The following is a 22,131-nucleotide window of genomic DNA, read 5'->3' on the forward strand; positions in this document are numbered from 1 at the left end:
ATGCTGCGTAGATAACGTTTTTGAAAGCTTTGTAAACCATGTATTTTTCTTTTCTTTTAAAGAAAAGTACACAATTTCTATATTCTATAATATATAAAAATAAAAATGAGTACTGCCACGTGTAGGCATAAAAGGGTATTTTCGGTACAAGGGTAACTGAAAATCAGTCCTTTTAGATAGAAAAACTCCCCTATTATAACTCGTCCCCTCTCCTTTCCTCGATAACTCACAAAAACTTCCAAGCGAAAAAAGAATAAAAACCCTAGAACCCCGAAAGAAATCCCAAACTGAAACCATTTTTGTCCTTTTCATTTCTACAATTCGATTTTGCTTTTCTGTTTTCAATTTGCTTTCCGTGTTTTCTTTGTTTCAGCTATATCTGGTTTTTTTTTTGTTCTTTTTTGTTGTCGTTTGTTGTTTTCAGGAGCAGAAACGAAACGAGGGAGGCAGAGTTTTGTTGTCTAAATTATGGGGATTAACGAGATTCAGCGTGTCTTTTGTCTGGGTTTGGTTTAATGGTTTACCGTGTCTTCCTGCTCTAATGTGTGGGTTTTGTGCTCTGAAATTAGGGTTTCACCTATCATCTCCTTTTTCCTTGAAGGAAGTTTAGGCCTTTGAGCGTTTCCGCGGCCGCGAATCAACTATTTCTGTGAGTAATTTTCCATCTTTCATCAATGGCTTTGATTTTTCTGTTTTAGTTCTTAATCTTGGTGTTCGATTTTTGGGGCTTATGATGCATGGATTAGTTAGGGTTTATTTAGACGCATTTCTCTGGCATTGTGCGCAGTTCATTTTATGTTTATTTTGATTGAATTTTTTCCTGTGATCGGATTTTCTAAGAAAATACATTTGTGAGAGCTGGTTTGATTTTGTTGCATGTTCCGCAATTATTAGAGGATATTTAGGATTTTTTGGTTTTCCTCAAGATTATTAGTAATTTAATATGGGTTTTAGTTCTTTGCTTGGACAATGTTTTCTGGAAAGCGTTCTGGGAATTATTTTATTCCTTACTTTTTATATTCCCATTTCTGGACCTGGGAAAATCGCATCATGTGGTTTATTGAGTTGTATCACTTCACATCAAGTAGAACAAATCTGCTTGATGTTTATTTTCCTGTATGTGAGTTGTTATAACAATATTGCGTGGTAGTTTAAATGTAAATGGTTTACCGTTTTGGTTGACTCTTTGCTCTATTTTGGTTGCCTCTTTTGTTTCTCATGATTTGTTAATACATTGTCCTTAAGCTTCTAAGAACTTGTGTTCATATTACATATGTTGGCAGGAACTGTATTTATTGAATCCTTTCTTTGTTAAACCTTTAATATCTTATGGAATTGGAAACTTGTGTTATACATAATAACAGCTTCTGAGACGGACTTATTCTTGAATGAAATAAATATTTTGGGCAAATATATTTTAAGATCTATAAACTGAGATGCTGGAACCATACTGGTAACTGAGCCTTTATCTTGAATTGATAACAAAAAGTTATATGCTTGTTATGTTCCTTAGGCAGTTGTCTATCATCTCTGTCCTTCCAATGTGGTTTATAGGTTATGTTGTCTTTGTCAGATACTGCTAAATTTTTCCATTACTCTTATTTATAAGTCATTGTTCCATGTTTAGTACTGGGTGGAGAGTACCTCTTCTTATGTGTTTTGCTGAAGCTCTTTTCAGTTGTGTCCTTCTCCGTAAGTGGCTGACTATGTATCAATCTAATGTTTTAATCAGGCTTGTGGAGGTGCATTTTAGTTGGAAAAGATGTCGTCACCATATCCAGTTCTTGGCAATCGGTCAATTGATCAGTGGAAGGTTACGGAGCTAAAAGAGGAACTTAAGAGAAGGAAATTAACAACCAAGGGTTTGAAGGATGACTTGATTAGACGTTTGGATGAAGCTCTTCGCGTTGAAATGGAAAATGCTAAAGAAGATGTGGATAATGGTGTTGATTTTGGAAGCAAACCTGTAGTTGGAGAAAAAGATGCTCCGACAGTGCCAGTTGCTGCAGGAACAGCTAAAGAGCTTGCAAATTCTGGTGGCAACAAGAACAAGAACAAGAATACAGATAGTGGTATGGTTCAGGTTGACATTAATGACAGTGCAGCAGCTTTGGATCAAGGAAAAGTTGGGGAAGGTGACATACTTGGTGGTACTGATGCTGCTAGGGTGGAAGAGGAGCTGGTTGTTCATTCTACTACTGTAGAAACCAGCATTGAAGTAACGGAGACTGTGACATCTGAAGTAGTTTTGAGTGAGCACAATTTGGAGAATATTGAAACTCAAAAGGAGAATGGAAACTCAAAGTCCTTGATGGAGAATGACGATTTGAAGCCCCAGCTAGAGAATGAGGATTCAATGCCACAGCTGGAGAATGAGGATCCAAAGCCCCAGCTGGAGAATGAGGATTCAAAGCCCCAGCTGGAGAATGAGGATTCAAAGCCCCAACTGGAGAATGAGGGTTTAAAGCCTCCCCCCGAAGGTTTCATGCTCGACTCTTCAACTCCGGAGAACCAGGTATCTGAGGTCAGCCCTATTTTAGGGTCTCAAGTAAAATCTGATTCTATTTCTACTGATTCTGTGTCAATTAATGAAAAAATTGAACTAAAGGATAATGTAATTGCTGATCATGTCAAATTAGAACTAGATGTTGTTAACCCTGAGATGGTGGAACCATCATCCAGCAATGTTGTTCCAGTTGGTGGCGAATCACATCCAATGGATGTTGAAGTGCCACATGAGAACAAGGAATCTGATGGAGGGAAAGATGACAATAGTGCTACAGATGCAGACATAAGCAAGAAAATTGATAGTGCAGATTTAGGGTACTCAGAACAGTTAAATTTAGACAGGAGTTCTGGTGATGATTCCATGGAAGAGGATGTGCTGGAGACTAGGCAAATTGATTCGAAGTATAATTCTGAAGAAGTTGAAAATAGAAGCGAGAAAAGTGAAGTTCCTGTTGTAAAGGAGGAAAGTCATATTGCTATTCTTGGGGATGCTATATCTGAAAAGAAAGATGTCCATGTTGAGAATGAGAATCGACCAGCTGCACTTGCCGATAAAAGAAAACTTAACGGTAAGCATTTGAATATGATTAATTCTTAATTTTTTACCTGTTAACTTCTGTATTTTCTGCATGGATGTGAAGTTTTCTGTAGTTTTGTTACCAAGATGCACTATTTATCTTTCCTCACCTTCCATTTATCACATTCAATACTTTTGCTTTGAATCATTTGTGGTCTCTCTTATTTTATGGTATATTGGTATATGAGCACTTTCATGCCTGAAACTCTCTATGCCCAAATTCTGGAAAAAATCTCTTATTTTGTGGATCAGTTACTTGATGATGGTTGAAGCAGCCATCAGTTTAAGAATCGTGTGTCCCTATTTGTATTTAGGATTGAAAAAAAGTCTTTTGATTTTGACGGGGAAAAAAAATGAACGTGATTACACTTAAAGCTAAACAGGAATCTATTTACGATTTTGAGTAGATGATAGGTGCAGGGAAATAAAGATTTTGGTAGTTTTCACTCTGCCATTGCTGCACCTTCCAGATATAAATTCCACATTTATTTCCACCCATATCTCTAATGTGTTGTGCAAGGCTTGATAATAGCTTGGTGTGGTTTTCATGTACAACAATATGCTTTTTGCTCTGAACTTGATTGCTCATCATCAAGATGCTCACACGTATTTACTTATCAAAAAAAAATAAAGGGATTGAGTGATATATTTTTTATGGGATTACATGTGGCATATGGAAACTTATCTCACTATATACCATTTTTTATGATCATCTTTATCGAAAATTTTACTGTATTCATTGTCATTTGAAGTTCTATTGACAATTTTGAAGAAAGAATTTGTGAGACTAAACCCTTAAAAAGTCGATTGGCATATACTCATGGAGAGGCCTTAATACACTGGAAACTGTAATTGTCATGGTATTTAAGCACTTGGCAACTGTTAAATCACTAGAATTTTGCCACTTTCACTCATTCCCCAACTTACTATTTTTTTTTTTTAAAAAAAATTGTCCTACTGCTTTGAAAACCAAATTTTTGGGGCTATGTGATGATTCTTCTTTGACATTAAGCTTGTTATGTTGTTTAGTGATATCTGTGATAGTGCCTTTTTTTCAATTGATAATTTCAATTTAAATTAAATATTCAGTTCTTATGGCCAATTTTTATTGATAAGATGTCTTTACAGATCTAGCGGCAGTTGGAAATAATGAGCCACTCAAGAGGCAGCGCAGGTGGAACTCTGAAGGCCTCAAAGTGCCAGAGCCCCAGAGCTCTACTACTCCTACCACTACCCCAAAGGAGACTTTCCAGACTACGCCCAAGGACACTATCCAACCTACTGCTTTGAAGCGTAATTTCTCTAGGTCAGACTCTACAAATAGTGAGAATACACCCAAGGAACGTGTTGGTACGTTAGTGCTGTTTTTCTGATTGGATGTGAAAATTTCCAGCAATTGTTGATATAGTATCTGAATGATCTTCCTTTTATCTATTGGCAGTTCCACCATCGCAAAAACCTCCGACTAATTCCCTTAGAATTGATCGATTTCTGCGTCCCTTTACCTTGAAAGCAGTGCACGAACTTCTGGGCAAAACCGGGAGTGTTACAAGTTTCTGGATGGACCACATCAAGACCCACTGCTATGTTACCGTAAGACTACTTCCTCTCGGTTCATTATATACTTTAGTTTGTGTTCACACGATCACACATACCATATGGGAGATGCTAGGCTGCAAAAAAGGGGTAGCCTTTACCTGCCACTCAAAACCTCTCCCTGTATTGTCTTCCAAATGGGATGCAATACCCAGCTACAAAAAGGCTGGGTCTTTTAGCGATTATTATAGTATCATCTTATGTCATTTAAATGTCAGGATTTCATTTAAAATAAGAGCACCTTTGTATCCGTCTAGTTTGTTTTGCATCCATGTATCTCAAAGTTTAGATCATTTAATTTAATCCCACTATTCTGGAACTGTTGTGATGCAGTACTCATCAGTTGAAGAAGCCACAGAAACGAGGAATGCTGTGTATAACTTACAATGGCCTCCGAATGGTGGGCGTCTCCTAGTGGCTGAGTTTGTTGATCCTCAGGAGGTGAAAACGCGGGCTGAGGAGGCTCCTCAGACTCCAACTACGCCTGCCAGTGCTGGTCCTACTGTTCCTCCAGCACCACCCACCTCACAGCCCCAGCCCTCACCCCGTCAACATAGGCAGCAACTTCCACCCCCACCTCCTGTTCTTCCACCACCGCCACCTTTGTCTAACCCACCTCAAACAAGAGAGCGGGTTCATCTTCCACCCCCACCTCCGCTTCCAGAGAAACTTGACCCTCCTATTGTAACTCTGGACGATCTGTTTCGGAAAACCAAAGCAACCCCTCGAATATACTATTTGCCTTTGTCAGAAGAACAAGTAGCAGCAAAACTTGCAGCGCAGGGCAAAAACACCAAGCAGTAGGGATCAGGCTAAAATTTATCCCTAGCTGCTAAATGGATTTTCTTATGGGTTGGTGAGTTAGACAATGGTAAGAAAGTTATGATTGCATCTTTGCAGGTCTGCAGGTGTTGCTTCTAAGAAGGAATTGTCCCAGCTAAGCAGAAGGATCCAGTTCGTAGATGGGTTTGGGTTTTTGCGGGGAGTGCTTCGGGTTGAGGCCGAGTTTTCTTTAGTGTTAGAACCCTTCAAATTTAGGTCTCTCTTTGAGTGGACTGATTTTCCTTCCATGGCATCTTGTTTACCTGTTGAACCAGAGTTTCTACTTTGTAAACTTGAACTGTTGGTCAAATTTGTATTGGATTATTATGTCTTTGTTCCAATACTCAGATTCCGTCTTAAGTGTAGGATCTGCAGGTGCATGGGGGTGCCCCACATGCTTAAACTGCTGTTATTATTATTTTCTTCAATATGCTTTAGGCATTCAAACTTGCTATTATTATTTGTCAAGTTCCTAACAATTAAAACTTGTTCCTACCCGGCCTGACCTGACCCGAAACAAGAAAAGTCTAATTTAAAATATGGTTTATATTTCAAAATAACTTGAGATGGGGAGGGTCTTTCTGAATCCAACCTTCAGATTCTATAAGAGGATCAAGAATTATATTCTCGTTTGTTGGATTTGAACTGGATATTATTCTCATCAGGCCAAATTTTCGTTCAATTCGCAAAAGAACCATAGTGCCTTATTTTTGCTCAGAAACAGAAAAGCAGAGGAAAAAAATGTCTTGAATTCGGGGGTTAAGATCAAAATGAGTAAATAGTAGCAATTACTGATCTCACTTAATTTATGTGAACAATGTGTGAAGTTGCAAATGCTAAATAAAACAATGTGTAATCCAACATTTATTACAAGGTCTTTAGCGTATTTACAATGAACTTCTCAAATAAAAAGTTCACTTTATAAAATTTAGAGTCAAATATCAAAACTTTTTATATATTTCTCTATTTAGTTAAATATTATTATTTTATTAGTATAGATCAATCAAGAGAAATGAGGGTAAAAAATAAGCTTAAAAAATTATATAACTTTAGCATTTTGGCTCTTGGAATGTTCAATGTATGGAGCATCTATGTGATAAGAGTTAAATATAAAGTAGAGAACAGAACTTTTTAAATAGGTGTTGTCAGAAAAAAAAAAAAAAAAAAAAAAAAAAAAAAAAAACTAAATATAAATAGCTCATTGTAAATGCTTTTATAAACTTTGTAATACTCAAGAGTGCCACATATTAAGGGGAAAAAATCGCGATTTTTTTTTTTCTTCTTCTTGAAAGTGTGTTTTTAGAAAATAGTGAAGTTTGATAAAATGAAAACAAGTTTTTAAATCATAGACAATGGGTGCATTTTTAAAGGACAAGAAATTATTTTAAAAATTAAATTACAATCTTACCAAATGTTTAACAGCATTTTAAAAATCATGTTTTCATTAATCACATTTTGCGACATTGTTCAAAATCGCACATTTTGAGAAACTAGCTTATAATAAAATAGAAATTCTACCCACACTCTTATACTCATGTATAATAATTTTAAAAATCACGTCACAAAGTATTAAGAGTGGAAGTGTTGAATTCCTTTTTTTTTTTTATTAAAAAAAAGAAAAAAAAAGAAAAGAGAAGTAGAGAAGTGAGGAAAACAGAACACGTGTCTGCGGCGACTATCTAGGGTTTCCACTTTGCCCTCTCAGCAAACCCTAATCCCTTCCCTCTACATTTACTTGTAGCGACCAAACATTTTTGTTTGCCCACTTTGGTACCAACTCTGCAACTTTCCATCTCGATCTTTGCAATAGTCCAGGAAGGGTAGCGCAACGACAGCAACAATGGCCGCCGGCAAGAAAACCGTACGCCCTCAAGTCATTTTGATCTAAAGCTTTGTACTCGTGAAGCAATTAGTTCTGAATCTCTCTCTCTCTCTCTTTGTGAATATGCAGAAGAAGACCCACGAGAGCATCAACAACAGGCTCCAGCTCGTGATGAAGAGTGGCAAGTTCACGCTCGGCTATAAAACCGTGCTTCGCACTCTCAGGAACTCCAAAGGTTTACTTTTTGCCTCTATTTTGCTATACCTCGTTTGTTGATTTATTATTTTGAATTTTATATTTGCGTAATGTGTTGTTGATGTTTTGATTAGAAAATTTTTGGTTTATTTGATTATTTGCAGGCAAACTGATTATAATTTCCAATAACTGTCCGCCTCTAAGGAAATCCGAGATTGAGTACTACGCGATGCTCGCCAAAGTTGGGGTTCACCATTATAGTGGAAGTAAGCGTTCTCTTCCCTGTTGGGCCTTTTAATTTGGTTTTTTCTGCTTTGTGCGAATTCATGTATTTTGGGTTTTATCGCAATTTGTACTTGTTGTGCAGAATTTGGGTTTGGAGCTTTTTTCTTTTTATATTTATTTTATGGTTTATGGAATAGGGGGTTGCTTGTTTACTTTAGGCATTGTTTAGTTACATTTTATGGAAGTACTTTCATTGCTTTTCGAATGTGCTTTATTGTCTGCTCAAAAAAGCAAGATGTTCTTGAATCCTAATTAAACGGGTAATTGAGTTATAGGGCTTTGAAATTCTGAGAAGGTGGAGGTAACAAGAGGAGTTACTCCCAACCCCCACAAAGAAAAGTAATGAGTATTTGTATTTCTTTGAAATTGTCTGAATTTGTTCACTTTATCTTAGACACGCTGGATTCACGGGAAATGCTTAATAAAGGAACTGTTTTTCTGCATAGGAAAACCAGATCAGCTCATTAATTTAGTTATCATGTTGGGGATCATTTTGTTTCCCTCTTGTGCGGGGACCATACTCATCCACTTGGTGGGGTGGAGTAGGCTACTAGTTTTTCCTGCAGTAGAGATAGTAGCTGAAATCATACTAAATTCTAAATGGTTTGCTGTTTTGGTGAATTATCGCTGTTCATTTCCTCTAAATCCATCATGTGCAATAGGGAAGGTTGTGCCTTTAATCTCATTCCAATATTGCACAGACATGTCTTGGGCTTCTCTATTGTTAGGCGGTAACACGGCTGTCACGTGTACTCAATCTTAGTCATATTCAGTGCAGTTGCTTTATATACATATAAGTATACATAAATACGAATGTATACATATTCGTGTATATCACATAGACACACACACATGTTCACACCCATGTGTATACTACATGAATATATGGGAAATGTGAACCTCCCATAATTTCTAATTTTTGGAGTATAGCATCCTTCCCAATTTTTGGACAATTGTGCTTTTTAATTCTCATTAAAGCTGTGGTACTTAAGTAACTTCATAAAATCAAAGAGAGAAAGAGGGGGAAAAAGAAAAGCTAGAATCTAAGTTGTCTTCTTCACATTTGGGTTGAAGCATCAAAAAGCTGCCAATCTGTCTATTCTAAGCTCATGTCCTCTATAAACTATGAAAACTCATTGAATATTTAATTTTCCATTGTTCACCACAGTGACTGATTCAATCGTTTTCTGCTTCTCAATTAGTGCCTAATAGATACCTCGTTTCTTGAAAGAATCAATTAACATTTATAAAACACGTAAGAAAAGGCTTGATATTTGGAGAAGTGAATAAATGCCCTATTGACAGATTACCTAGTTGATGCAAGTAACTAATTGATCTCCCAAGGTTATGTTTATTCGGGTGCTAAAGCGTGTGGTAACTTTTCTTTTTGAATGCCATTGGGAAGCCAACCTTCATCCACAAAGAGACTAAACACACACTAGCCTTCAATGTGATTGTGTTCTTATTGTTTACCCTAAAAACTTATTTATCTTCATTTTCCTTGATGGTTGGCAATAGATATTCTAAATCTTTCTTTAAATAGATGTATTTTTGTGTTCAACTTATGTGAAAGTGATCTCTCTCTCTCTCTCTCTCCTATCCGAATAAAAAACCCTTTTTTCTCTAACCCTTTTTCTTGCGATTTGTAGACAATAATGACTTGGGAACAGCTTGCGGCAAGTATTTCCGTGTCTCTTGCCTTAGCGTTATTGATCCAGGTAATCTATTTAGTATGTTTAACTCTGTCCTTTAGGCATTGACCTGGGAGTTTATTGGTCTGTTCTTGTCTTGCAGGTGATTCTGATATCATTAAGACACTGCCCGGTGACCATTAAGCAGTTTTTGTTGCCGGAGAGTAGAATCTTATATCAGTCTTCTAACATTGCCCTTCTTTTAAACTTATCTTAAGATGCATGATTTCTGTTCAGTTTTGGTATGTTCATGGCGATGTTTGTAACTTAGGTTCCATTTGTTTTGATTGTAAGACATTTTATTTTGTCAAGGAAAATGATTTCAGTGGAAAATATTTTTGGGGAAAATAAGCTATTTTTTGTTTGGCTATAACCGTGAAAATGATTAGGAAAATACCCTGTTTCTCCAATGGGTTTGTCCCAACTTACATTGTTAGACACATCAAAACAAAATGTGAACCATAAAATAGTTCATCTCCATTTCAAGTGAAGTGGAGTTATAAGCCTCTTTAGCCTTGATAAATGAAATCCCAATGACAAAAAAAAAAAAAAAAAAGATTCTAGCTATCGTAAGACCTTGATGCAGGTTTATCTTATTAACGATGAAATGAAGGGATTGATCAGATGGTTCCTGATCTGCCACCTCAATCTTTTGTTGCATAGCAAATGAGTGGATCTGCCAGATTATAAATATAGCTTACCGGACACTTTCAGAGATTAGATAAAGAAGTTCAGTGCTGAAGGAGACTTGCTCGAGATGCATTTGGTCTGTGTCAGCGTCCACAGGCCTCATCCTTCCTCCACGCTGCCACGCATAAGGATAAGCTCAAACTAGAGCTAAGAGGAGCTTGGCATATATGATTAGTTTGATAGGAAGATTAGGCCCTCCCCATCTCCTAGAGAAGGGTTATAGCAGGTAATAGCTTCTTTGGGTTAAAAATTAAAGTAGAGCTTGAAATTACACGTTTACGTCTAAATTAACCTTTGAAGTAGTCATTCTTAAAAATAAGAGAACTCTTATATGACACATTTTTATTTTACAATTATCCTACAATTATCCTACAATGCTTGTGTGGTAGTCTCAACTAGTCTTTGATTTTTTTATTTTTTTTTAATAAGGATTGATCCAAGTGTTGGTTGAGATTGCTATGTTAATATTGTCAAATAGTTGTGTGATAAAAATATAGTTTCTAACATTACTTCAAAAAAAAAAACAAAAAAAAAAAACCCTAAGGGTTCATTGAGAATACTACATCAACATTGTGGGATAAATTCTTTTGGAGTGATAATTCAGATGTGACTAATGATTTTTCTTAAACTGTTATAAAAATAGTTTAACCCCAAGGGATTGGCTCAAGTGATAAAATCTTTGGTCTTTGTGGCATTTTCATAAGGTCTAAGGTTAAGGTTAGAATACCTTTAGGTGCAAATAATTCTTTCGGACCAACCTGCAAGCAAAGTTAAAATATTATCCAATCTGTGTGAAGGAGGCGCTTTGCGCGGGTTTGAGGTGATAATCTTTTTTATTTAAAAAACTAAAAAGTTTGTCTTTTGAGTAAGAGTGTACAAGCGGTTATTAGCTAAAATTGCTAATCTTAACTGTCTAAGGCGGTTATTAGATTTTAATAACTGCAATCACTTCGTTTAGGTGATTCGCGGTTATTTTTATAACCGTTTTTTTTTTTTTTTTTTTTTTTAATGGGTTTTTGAGCATCTTGAGGTGTTTTGGCCATTTTTGTGGGCTTATTTTAAATTGTTTCTTTTAATATAAAATATATAATATATATTATATATTTATATAATTATATATAAGAGTGGCGATTATTAATTACCTTTTTCATACCCCTAAAACTATTAGACGATTAACAAATTTTTATAACTGCTTACCAAAAAGGTCATAGCCGTGAGAAAGAAAAATGTTTGGAAATATGGATCAGTTTAAACGATTCTAACCGGTGGTTTTGTAATAGAAATTGAGCGGACGGAATCGATGTGTTGTTATAACTTATATGTGGGATTATACGGATTTTTTTTAAAAAAAAAATTTTTAAAACAACTATTATATTATATTTCGCATAATAATTATAAAATAGAAAAAAGGAAATAAACATTCAGGAAATTCCAAACAACCGTTTTTTTTTTTTTTTTTTTGGATTAACAAAATTTGGCCAACATTTGGTGCGCACTGTTCATGTAGGCAAATCTCTCTGGTTTGCGCCAACTGGGCCGAACGTACCCCCGGAGCTTAAACCTTCCTCTCTCTCTCTCTCTTTCTGCAACTCTCTGCTACTCCCTTCTCTCAACACCTCTCAATTCCGTTCGAAACGTTTCTTCTCCTACACAGAAAGGAACCGTTTTTTAGGGTTTCTGTAACTCCTCATATCCAACGGACAAGTCGTTCCCTCTCCGTCACCGTCTAATTCCCTTGATTTGCTCAAACGCCGTCGTTTCAATTGGTCTCTTTCTCCAGCACTGGTTTTCGTGCTCTGGCTCATTTCCTTTCACCAATTCGCTGTCCAATTCGTTCTCCTCCGGTCCCTGCATTTGCTCTTATTCCACCAAACGCCTCCATTTCTTCCAATTCAAGCTTGTAGCTCAAACTTCACGAGTTTTAGGGTTTAAAGCTCAGAACTTTGGCCAGCTTGCATGAGTACAGGCTGGGCGCTGCAGATTTTGAGTTTGAGTTCTTTTTGAGTAACTTTCGTGATTGAACTGGTTTAGGGTTTTTCTTAAATTATTTTGTATTTGGGGGGAGGGTGGGTGTAAGAGAGGCATTGGGTTGAGGTGGGATGAATAGTGTTTTCAGTGAGCAGATTCTTGCAGATAAGCTCTCCAAGCTCAACAGCACCCAGCAGTGCATTGAAAGTATCCTTTTCTTATTCTTCAATTTATTTATTTGTTTTTTTGAAGTCTTGTAATCTCAATTAAAATGTTGCAAACTCTTTGTGTGGCATAGAAATGGGGGCTTGTAAATTTGAATGTTGTGTGTGTGGTGGTGTTCTTTATTTCATGTATACATGTGCTGCAACTGGTAATTTGAACTGATTTTGTTTGGTTTCTATATGGGTTATGCTGAAATTTGAAACTTATTGACTTATAGGTTTAGAGTTTCTGGTTGATAAATAAAGCCAACCGTTTATGTTGTTGGTAATGGGTCTTTCACCCAAGCAATTTATCTGGAACAATGGTCATTGAATCGTACAATCCGTATTTACCATCACTTGAACGCCGTTCAAGCTGTTGGGGTTGGTGACTTCTGCAGCTGTTGGGGTTGGCAAAATGTAGTAAGCAAAGTTGGTTGAACTTCCCTTTAGGAAGTTGAAGATAATGCTTGCTGTTGTCATGAAAGACGAATTTGCAGCTGCCTGTATGCCACTCTTGGCATTGACTAAATGCATTGCTTGAAAAAAATAGCTGATAACATTTTAGGTTATAAACTGCCTTTTCTAATCAAAGGCAATGTATAGTGTCTGATCATCCCCACACCTTTCGCTGTGTACTTATAGAATATTATGTAGATTGGTTATATCAATGATTTCCTGGATTGTATTTGATTCCATCTTTAATGCATTATGAAGCATCATTTCCAGCTTTTATGTCATACAGTGTTTTGTCTTTGACTTTTTTATATAGCTTTGTCACATTGGTGTATATTTCACCGGAGCAAAGCAGAACTGGTTGTTACAACATGGGATAAACAGTTCCACAGTTCGCAGATGGTTCAGAAAGTTCCCCTTTTGTACCTTGCAAACGACATTCTACAGAATAGCAAGCGCAAAGGAAATGAATTTGTTGCCGAGTTTTGGAAGGTTCTCCCTGCTGCGCTCAAAGATGTTATTGAGAAAGGAGATGATCATGGAAAAAATGTGGTCTCTAGATTGGTAAAGCCTTGTATTTATTTGGGTTGAAAATCTGATGGCATGGCCTACTCGTTGTTTCACCAATTAAACAAGTGCTTTTGTTTTTGTTAGGTTGCTATATGGGAAGAAAGGAGAGTATTTGGGTCCCGTGCACGAAGCCTTAAAGAAGTAATGCTTGGAGAAGAAGTGCCTCAACCATTGGAGTTAAACAAAAAGCGTTCACGATCGGTCAGAATTGTAAAAAGGGATTCACGCTCTATTAGGACGGTTAGGACAAGTCCTTTTTTTTTTTTTTTCAATTCTCTTTCTGCGGCAATTTGTTTAGCTTTTTCGAAGTCATATTCCTCTTCCATTTTTCTCTGACGTTTTAGATGTGGCTTACTAATATATCACTATTTTGGGAACCAGAAATTGTCCATTGGAGGTACAGCGGAAAAGATAGTGTCGGCGTTTCACTTGGTGCTCAGCGAACATCCCAATGAAGATGCAGAAATGAGTAAATGCAAGTCTGCAGTTCACCGGGTGAGGAAGATGGAGAAAGATGTCGATATTGCCTGTGCTAATGGTAAGCCATCTACAATGTGGATTGAAGTGGTAGCTTGGAAATAATTTCTTTTTAACTTTTTGTTATTACGTGTTTCTCATAAAAGATGTCCAAAGTGTATCTGAAGCTTTCTTTCTTTGTTCCTCAGCAAATGATCCAAAGCGAAAAACTCTGTCCAAAGAACTGGAGGAGGAGGAAAATATTTTGAAACAGTGTATTGAAAAACTTAATTCAGTTGAAGCAAGTAGAGTAGCGCTTGTATCTCAGTTAAAAGAAGCCCTGAATGAACAGGTATCTGATAATGCGTCCATTTTTTTGATGTCTAATGAATTTTTAATCATCCAACATAGGCTTTGAGCAATGATCTATTTGCTTTTGTATGCAACGCATGACAATTCCAATGCAATTATTTGTGCTTATGGTCTGAGTTCTTTCCAGGAATCTGAACTGGAGAATGTCCGAACTCAGATGCAGGTATATTCTCCATCTATTGTATCCCTGAAATTTTTTCCTATATTCACTCTTTCCCTACTTAAAGTTTGTGTATGTTTAGCATGTGTGCTATTATACAATTATATCTTTGATCCTGCTTTTACATGTTCAAGTTTAGAAAGATTAGTTACAGGAGTTCATCAAAATATGAAGTTCAAATCAAATTTCTTAGAATTAAGTGTTGTAGCATACAGTCCTTGAGTTTTGGTTGAAATTCTTATTGAAGGTCCTCTTTTTTTCTTTTTCTTTTTTTTTTTTTTTTTATTGGTTGGCCAATGTTCAATACTTTGCCACCGAATCAGTTGGTCCCAATAGAAGCCATGCCACTTTGATATTAAGGACCTTCATTGTGGCATTTTTATTACTCTAGTATATTCTACATGTTGTAACCCTTTTGAAGTTGAATTGGCCAATGGGCCAGCATGTACCCAAGCTTCTTAGGTGCCGTTGTATTATCCACTTTCCTTGCTAGAAGAATATACTGGGCTAATAGTCGCAACCAATACAAATTCAAGTACATGATGAAGTTTGCTCGACTTCTTTGGGGTCAAATGTCTATCCAATGGAAATTTGCATGTGGATATTGTATTTCCTGGGTTTATACTGACTCAAGCTCATTCTCAATGGTCCCTTTTATAAGAATCTTGAATGCTGATTATGGCTCATCGTGCGCATCAAATTAACTCAGGGCACATAGAAGTCTTTCACGCCTTATGATAAGTAGATTGTAAAGGCATTCTTTTCTAAAAGGGGAATAATTTGGGGGTGGGGGAGAAACTACAGATCTGTTCATCAATCATCTCAAGAGCATTATGCTTGAAAGGAATTGCTCTGTATCCCTGACTTCTACTTCCACTGCCATATTTCACCCCGCTTGTCCTCCTTGAAGGGGTGTTTGTAGTGTCGAAATGCACACATTCCATCTCTGTGATAGGTGTTTGAATCATGTAGTCATCTAAATGTTTTTCGTTTCTAATCAACTTGGGTGGCATATGTGAGCCCTAAGTTCTACTTCCACTGCCATTTTCCACCCCGCTTGTCCTCCTTGAAGGGGTGTTTGTAGTGTCGAAATGCACACATTCCATCTCTGTGATAGGTGTTTGAATCATGTAGTCATCTAAATGTTTTTCGTTTCTAATCAACTTGGGTGGCATATGTGAGCCCTAACTTCTACTTCCACTGCCATTTTCCACCCCGCTTGTCCTCCTTGAAGGGGTTGCTTTGCAGTGTTGAAATGCACACATTTCATCTCTATGATAGGTGTTTGAATCATGTAGTCATCTAAATGTTATTCCTTTTGAATCAACTTGGTCGGCATACATATGCCACCCATCGAGGATGGTAAATTTGTTTGAGTGTAGATCCTCAGGACAATCAAGGGACAAAAGAATGTCTTCTAGTGGCTATTCATATTTTTCTCGGATGCAATCTAGAAGTCTCCAAACAATTGTAAAGGGTTACTTAAATCAGTTAAGATTGTGTCTGTACTTGGAAGTCATGAAATTTTATGTTTTTTGAATTAATAACTCAGTAATGCAGTTTATATAGTTTACTTAGGCCAATGGTCCATGAACCAAATGACATCTCCTCCCATAAATATGCATGGAGGGTGAGGTCATGGGACGTGGGACATGAAACATCATAAGTAGGCCTAATTGGGATGGCTATTTATTTTGGTTGTATGGACCTTGATTTTTTCTTCTTTCCAGTGAGACTTTGAACTTTCTTTGAGTCAAGAACTCTAATTTCTTTCCTTGTCCTTTCGATATTGGGAATCATAAATATAATAGTGCTGTGTGCACATGCACAAGTAAATTATGTTGGAGTTCTTATTTATTTCTAACTTGGTGCCCTTGTATACGAGTTGAGGCTATGCAGTTGTATATACTTGGAGAAAATATGTTATAGACTATATGGTACTTTTTTGGTGTCAATATATTGGATTTGTCTAACCATTGTGTATCTGAACCAATTATAGGTAGCTCAGGCACAGGCAGAGGAAGCCAGCAACATGCGAAAGCGGCTTGATGATGAAGATTATGTATCGAAACCATCCACTGCAAGCACTCCACCAATTGATGCAGGACAGACACCTAGGAAGTCAGCTGCAGCCATTGCAGCAGAGGTTGCAGACAAGCTTGCAGCTTCTAGCTCCTCCCAACTGATTATGACTTCTGTTCTCTCTACATTTGCAGCTCAAGAGGCAAAGAATGCCGGTCTAGTAAAGGTCTCCCCACCATCAAATTCACATGATTCAATGGGGAAACCTGAAAAGTCTATGCCAGTCTCAGATCCTAATGCTTTCATGTCACCACAGTCATTTACTGCACCACCAAACCATTCGTATCAATCAGTTTTGGTTCCGCAATCAACAATGCAGAACCAAGTCCCAACCTCTCAAGCTCAATATCATATAATCCCAAACCCATCATCCCAACAGTATTTGCAGGCATCAGGAGGAATCATGGCCCCATATGGTTATAATAGCATGGGACCCCTACCGCCAGGACCGCCGCCTCCCCCGCCCCATATGGTCAACCCTATGGTGCCTTTGACTTTGCAAGTAACTCAGCAGCAAACAATACCCTTAACACAGCAACCCCCAGCACCTCCTAGTTTCCGGCCACTTCAGCCGCCCGGAATGGTATTCTATGGTAATCCTCACCATTCTCAATGAAAAAGTTTAATTGGGCTAGGTAGACAGGTAATCATGTGTCCTTGGTTTCACACGCATTTTTTGGGAGAACTTGGAAATTTTGTTTGTTCAAACTGGCTTTGTTGAGTTTTAGAGATAAGTCCGATGCTATTTATAACCTTTAATAGATGGATTTATTAATAACCACAAATCCATGGACCCTAGACCAGTTCTCTCTATATATGCACAAAAAATGACTCAGGGATTTAAACTTAAAATGTACATGGAATTTTAATTGAAAATAAGAAAGATTGAACCACTCTTTCTTGCTTGCAAAAGCAAAATTATCAGCAACAAATTTGGTCGAGCCCTCGAGCCAGACTAACTTAAAGCCCACAATTTTTTTTTTTTTTTTTTTTTAATAATAAATTTAAAAAAAAAAAGCATTTATTTTAGATTGTGAAGATTCATCAATAATGATTTGGGATTCATTTGGCAGTGACGCTTTAAACAGGCAATGCCTGTAGATTAATTAAATATTAGCCCTTGGCAGACGCAAGATTAAGCTGTTGTAGGTTTGGGTGAAAAGGTGGACAGTTAACTAACCGCATTAATTGCTAATTGTTAACTGCATTAATTGCTAATCGATAATTGCACAAACCGCTAACTACTTTTATAGGTGGAGGAAAAATTGCTAACCGTCTTTATGTATATTATATAATATATATTATATTTATATATGTATAAAAATATATATAAATATATGAAATGACGTCGTTTTTATGTTTAAAAATCTAAAAATGATGTCGTAGGTAAGATATTATCATATTACCAAGAAAACGACATTTTGTTTTTGTTTTATTATTATTATTATAAAAAAAAAAAAGAAAAAAAGAAAAAGAAAAAAAGCAGTTAGTGTTTAACTACATAGGCGATTAGTGGAGCCAGTTAATAAATTTTAATAACCATATCGATGCCCAAAGCCTTAGGTAATAGGAAACGCGGAAACGGAGAGTTTCTATTGGATTAGTAAATGATTCATTTATAAACCCACTATATATAAAATAATTCCCTGTTCTTATTGGATGTGGAACAGGGGGTTTCGTTGGATGAATTTACGAATTAACCACTCAAATATAACACTATCTTGATATTGATTTTGGCATTGATGAGAGTAATAATTTGCTTGTAAACACAAAGAACTCGATGAAGACATAATCACTGACCATTATGGTCTCAACCACGTGTGGTCTTGGACAAGATGGCAGCTATTGTTTCTCCTGTTCAGCTTCCATCATCTACTGAAAGAGAAATGTAAATCTATGGTTTACCAACATTATTATTCCATTCCTTCTTTGCCCTGGATATTTCTTCGAAACAATCTTTCAATTGTCAAGAATGAAAAATCTTAAAAGCTGGGGGCTACAGATACATCATACATATGAACAGAATGAATACAGGAGGAAACAAGCACACAGGGTACAACTCAACATTTCACGGCTTTCTTTATGATAAAATCTTTAATAAAGAGTGGCAGATGGTGCATGATTGCCGCGATGGTGGAGAGATGGCCATAGGAGAACCAGGCCGGTGGATTCTTCTTCAGCACAGCAGCCACAGTCTTCTTAGCAAACTCCTCTGTTGGGGTTGACCTCAATCCTTGTGAATAAGAGGCTCTCTCTCGGATGGCTGCTTCAAAAGGCTTGTATAATTTCCACTCAGGCATCCGGTTGTAGGTGGCTAGGGCAGAATTTGCTATGTTGGATGTAATAGCTCCTGGGACAACATTGATAACATCGATCCCTAATGGTCTGAGTTCCAATCTGCATGTATCAATTGAGAATTTAAGCAGCAGCAGATAACAAAGCTGGATCCATCAATTTCTACTTCAATGGCATTCATTCAAAAATGAATTGTACTTAAAAAGTATAAGTTGGAAAAACAATCATTCAACATATTAATGCTATAGAATGGCATATTGTGTTTCTTCATGACACTTTTTTAACATATCCTTCTGTCAAACAATATTTGCTTGTTTAGTAAGATAATTCTCATCAATATCTTTGCTCATCTATATCAGTACCCTTCAACCTAAACAGCTTACAATGAAAAGAATATGCATGTGAGCACCCAATTATTATTTTTTTTTTCCTGTTGTATGCAGGTAATATGCAGACCTCAATGTATCGGTGATTGCATGCAGAGCAGCTTTGGATGCAGTATAAGCACCAGACCATGGTCCAGGAGCCATAACAGTTATGCTTCCCACATTTACAATCTTTCCCTTTTTCCTGGATGCCATGTGAGGAGCAACAGCTTGAACCAACCGCATAGAACCTATTTAAGAGTATGACAAAGAATCAAAGGATATTCCAGGAAGAGATTTGAAGAACAAATCAAAGTCTGCTGAGAGTCGGATAAGAAACAGATCATTTAGATATGGACAGATTCATTCACCGAGAACAATCCTGTAAACATTGGCACATACACATATAATTGTAAGTTCATTTATCAGAGGCAGCACCATGCGTTACCCATTTATCACACCAAGAAACTTAAGCTGCATAAGGATCATAACAGAGGCCAAACCTACTAGAAATTATTTCAAAGAGTATTAATCAGAAGATTTCAAGGATGTGGTCAATATTTTCGAACGATACCAATGTGACCCTTAAGCTTTCTGTTTCAATTTCTTTGTAGTGTCAGAAATATAAACCTTTCTCATTCACTGTGAAATAAAAGTAAACCAATTCCTTAATTCCTACCATTCTAACGAAAAATTCAGCAAAACAAACCCTGCACACCTGTTCTTGTCAGTCAGAGGAGATGCTTTTTGAAAGAACATCCATATCCTAGTGCATAATTAGGAATTTGGGGAATAAGCTACCATTTCAGAGTGGCCTATCTGACTCAACTGAACTGTTGCATACTGTGAACTCAGCGAGGCATGAATATTCTCATTGCAGAAAGTGAAAAGTAGAAGAGGAAGGAAGGATCCTTCATTTGGTGAGCTACAGAATTGTTACTTGCAAGGCATCAGTGTGCTCCATCTCAACATACATCCAACATAAATCCACATCTGATAAAAGTATGAGCAATTTGAGCTGAAATCATGTGGTTTCCACTATCTCAGTAGATTCCAATCAAGGGAAGAACACAGCTTTTAGCAAAACATTTCTGCCCAACATATTCTTTCTAGTCAATTTGAGCCGAGTCTCTAATCAATCCTATGAGCATTGAGGCTAGCAAGCTCCTAAATTATTTCCATGAATCACAAGTAGCCCAAAATTGTTTAATGTGGAACAGTTTCCAAAATAGGGAAATCAGGGCATTTAGGTTCTAAAAATTAAAGCACTTGCACAGCTACAAAGTTCCAATCACAAGAGGCCTTTCAAAGGCTGCATGACTTTTGTTCCTCCCAATCCCAATAACAATGATTATATATTAATTAAATAACTAAATTTACTATTTTTCATCAACTTCAAACTCTTGGTATAAATCAAAGTCATCAAATATAATTAAATTAACGACAAACAAATTAGTATTAAAAAAAAAAAAAACTAGTGCTGAAAAATTTTACGTACCAAACACATTGGTATTGAAAGTGTTTTGGAGAGCAGAGGGAGGGATCTCGGCAAGGGGGGCCACACACTGGACTCCAGCGTTGTTCACCAGAACATCTATCCGACCGTACCGCTCCAGAACACTGGACAGCACGTGCTGTACGCTGGCGTCGGAGAGAACATCAAGCTCTTGCAGGAAGAACCTGTGGTCCTGCTCCAGATCAGCCATTGAACCCCGGGACCTGCTCGTGGCCACGACCAGGCAGTTGTTGGCTGCGAACGCGAGGGCAAGGGCGTGGCCGATGCCTCCGGCCGAACACCCAGTGATTAGTACCACTTGTTTGTCGTAGGGATCCATCTGAGCGTTGGGGAAGTCGGTGCCGGAAGTTGGATACAGAAGTTCGCTGATAACAAGGAGAATGATCTATTGCTCGCTCTATTTATCTATATATTATTTAAACTGGGAAAAGCGAAGAACGCAGTTATTCTACGGCCGCGTCGTTCGGGCAAGCGTGTGGTATGCGTGTTTGGTTTCTTTCTGTACGCTTGCTCGATCGCTACATTAACCAGACTCACCAGAGAAGATGGCAGTTGCTCTAAAATTATCCTTTCATGTGCGGTGTTAAACTTTAAACTCTATTTATTTAATTAAACAGGCCAAACACTTTCATTTTAGAGCATTATCAATAGAAGAGCCAAATTTTTATGCAAAATAACTCGTCAAAACTCACTTTTATCAGATTTAGTTAATAAATTTTTAAATGTATCCACGTCCAGTTAGCTATATTTTTATCTATATCATTTAAATATTATTAAAAGTGAGAAAAATTTTAGAAAAAAGAGAATATGTGAGGAAAAATGGAAAAAGTTTTGAGAAAAATAGAACATGCAGAGAAAAAGTAAGAAAAAATCTGGGAAAAAGAGAAAACATGTGAAAGAAACAATAAAAAATAAAATGGCTCCCTTAAAAAATATTATTACATTTAGCTTTCTTTTTAGCTCTTCCAATCTAATATCTATTTTACATTTTCTTTTGACTAATTCAATGTAGGAGGTTTTTTAAACATTTGAAGATCCATTTTAGATAAAAGTAACATTTAGCTTTTCCATTGAAAATGCTCTTAATCTTTTAATTTTATATTGAATTTGTGTCAAATTTTTAAATCATGTTAAAAGTTATCTACTACTATATTAAGTATCGACTTCAAATTATATATATATATATATATATATATATATAAAAGATTATATATGTCAACTATAATATATTCATACCGGTTGGCGTTTGGTTTCTTCATGTGTGTTTGGTACATGAACGTGAGCAAAATGGCAGTTGGTCTAGATCCCCCAACATACTTATTGTCCTTAATTTTTGGATGTAGTGGCCTATACAACATTTATTGTTCAATGTTATTCACTTTTGAGATTTGCTATTTGTCCATATTGGTACAACTTTTAATAAAAATATAAAAACAAAACATTATGATTTTTGTGAAAATAATAAACGATTTAGATTTAATGGCAAAATCCTTAAACTACAC

General features: G+C 36.7%; 4 protein-coding genes across 4 annotated transcripts; 3 read left to right on the forward strand and 1 right to left on the reverse strand.

Annotated features, from left to right (window-relative positions):
- Positions 1–213: 213 nt before the first annotated feature.
- LOC132165655 (uncharacterized) lies at positions 214–5,850 on the forward strand. The gene is made up of 5 exons (XM_059576306.1): positions 214–649; positions 1,733–3,077; positions 4,214–4,435; positions 4,527–4,678; positions 5,015–5,850. The coding sequence occupies exons 2-5, from the start codon at positions 1,763–1,765 to the stop codon at positions 5,483–5,485; spliced, it is 2,160 nt and encodes a 719-aa protein (XP_059432289.1). The 5' UTR covers positions 214–649; positions 1,733–1,762; the 3' UTR covers positions 5,486–5,850.
- Positions 5,851–7,193: 1,343 nt separating this feature from the next.
- On the forward strand, positions 7,194–9,986 carry LOC132165784 (large ribosomal subunit protein eL30-like). The gene is made up of 5 exons (XM_059576467.1): positions 7,194–7,364; positions 7,455–7,560; positions 7,685–7,786; positions 9,455–9,523; positions 9,600–9,986. The coding sequence occupies exons 1-5, from the start codon at positions 7,344–7,346 to the stop codon at positions 9,638–9,640; spliced, it is 339 nt and encodes a 112-aa protein (XP_059432450.1). The 5' UTR covers positions 7,194–7,343; the 3' UTR covers positions 9,641–9,986.
- A 1,674-nt stretch (positions 9,987–11,660) lies between these two features.
- LOC132166766 (uncharacterized) lies at positions 11,661–17,361 on the forward strand. The gene is made up of 7 exons (XM_059577647.1): positions 11,661–12,361; positions 13,130–13,377; positions 13,468–13,623; positions 13,765–13,921; positions 14,049–14,191; positions 14,339–14,374; positions 16,371–17,361. The coding sequence occupies exons 1-7, from the start codon at positions 12,286–12,288 to the stop codon at positions 17,067–17,069; spliced, it is 1,515 nt and encodes a 504-aa protein (XP_059433630.1). The 5' UTR covers positions 11,661–12,285; the 3' UTR covers positions 17,070–17,361.
- A 987-nt stretch (positions 17,362–18,348) lies between these two features.
- LOC132165926 (short-chain dehydrogenase RED1) lies at positions 18,349–21,166 on the reverse strand. Its single transcript, XM_059576638.1, has 3 exons — positions 20,612–21,166; positions 19,205–19,364; positions 18,349–18,850 (listed from the first exon to the last, which is right to left on the reverse strand). Exons 1-3 carry the CDS (start codon positions 20,946–20,948, stop codon positions 18,514–18,516), a joined length of 834 nt encoding a protein of 277 aa, XP_059432621.1. The 5' UTR covers positions 20,949–21,166; the 3' UTR covers positions 18,349–18,513.
- Between the last annotated feature and the right edge of the window lie 965 nt (positions 21,167–22,131).

Source organism: Corylus avellana, chromosome ca11 (assembly GCF_901000735.1).
Source record: "Corylus avellana chromosome ca11, CavTom2PMs-1.0".
NCBI classification, from domain to species: domain Eukaryota; kingdom Viridiplantae; phylum Streptophyta; class Magnoliopsida; order Fagales; family Betulaceae; genus Corylus; species Corylus avellana.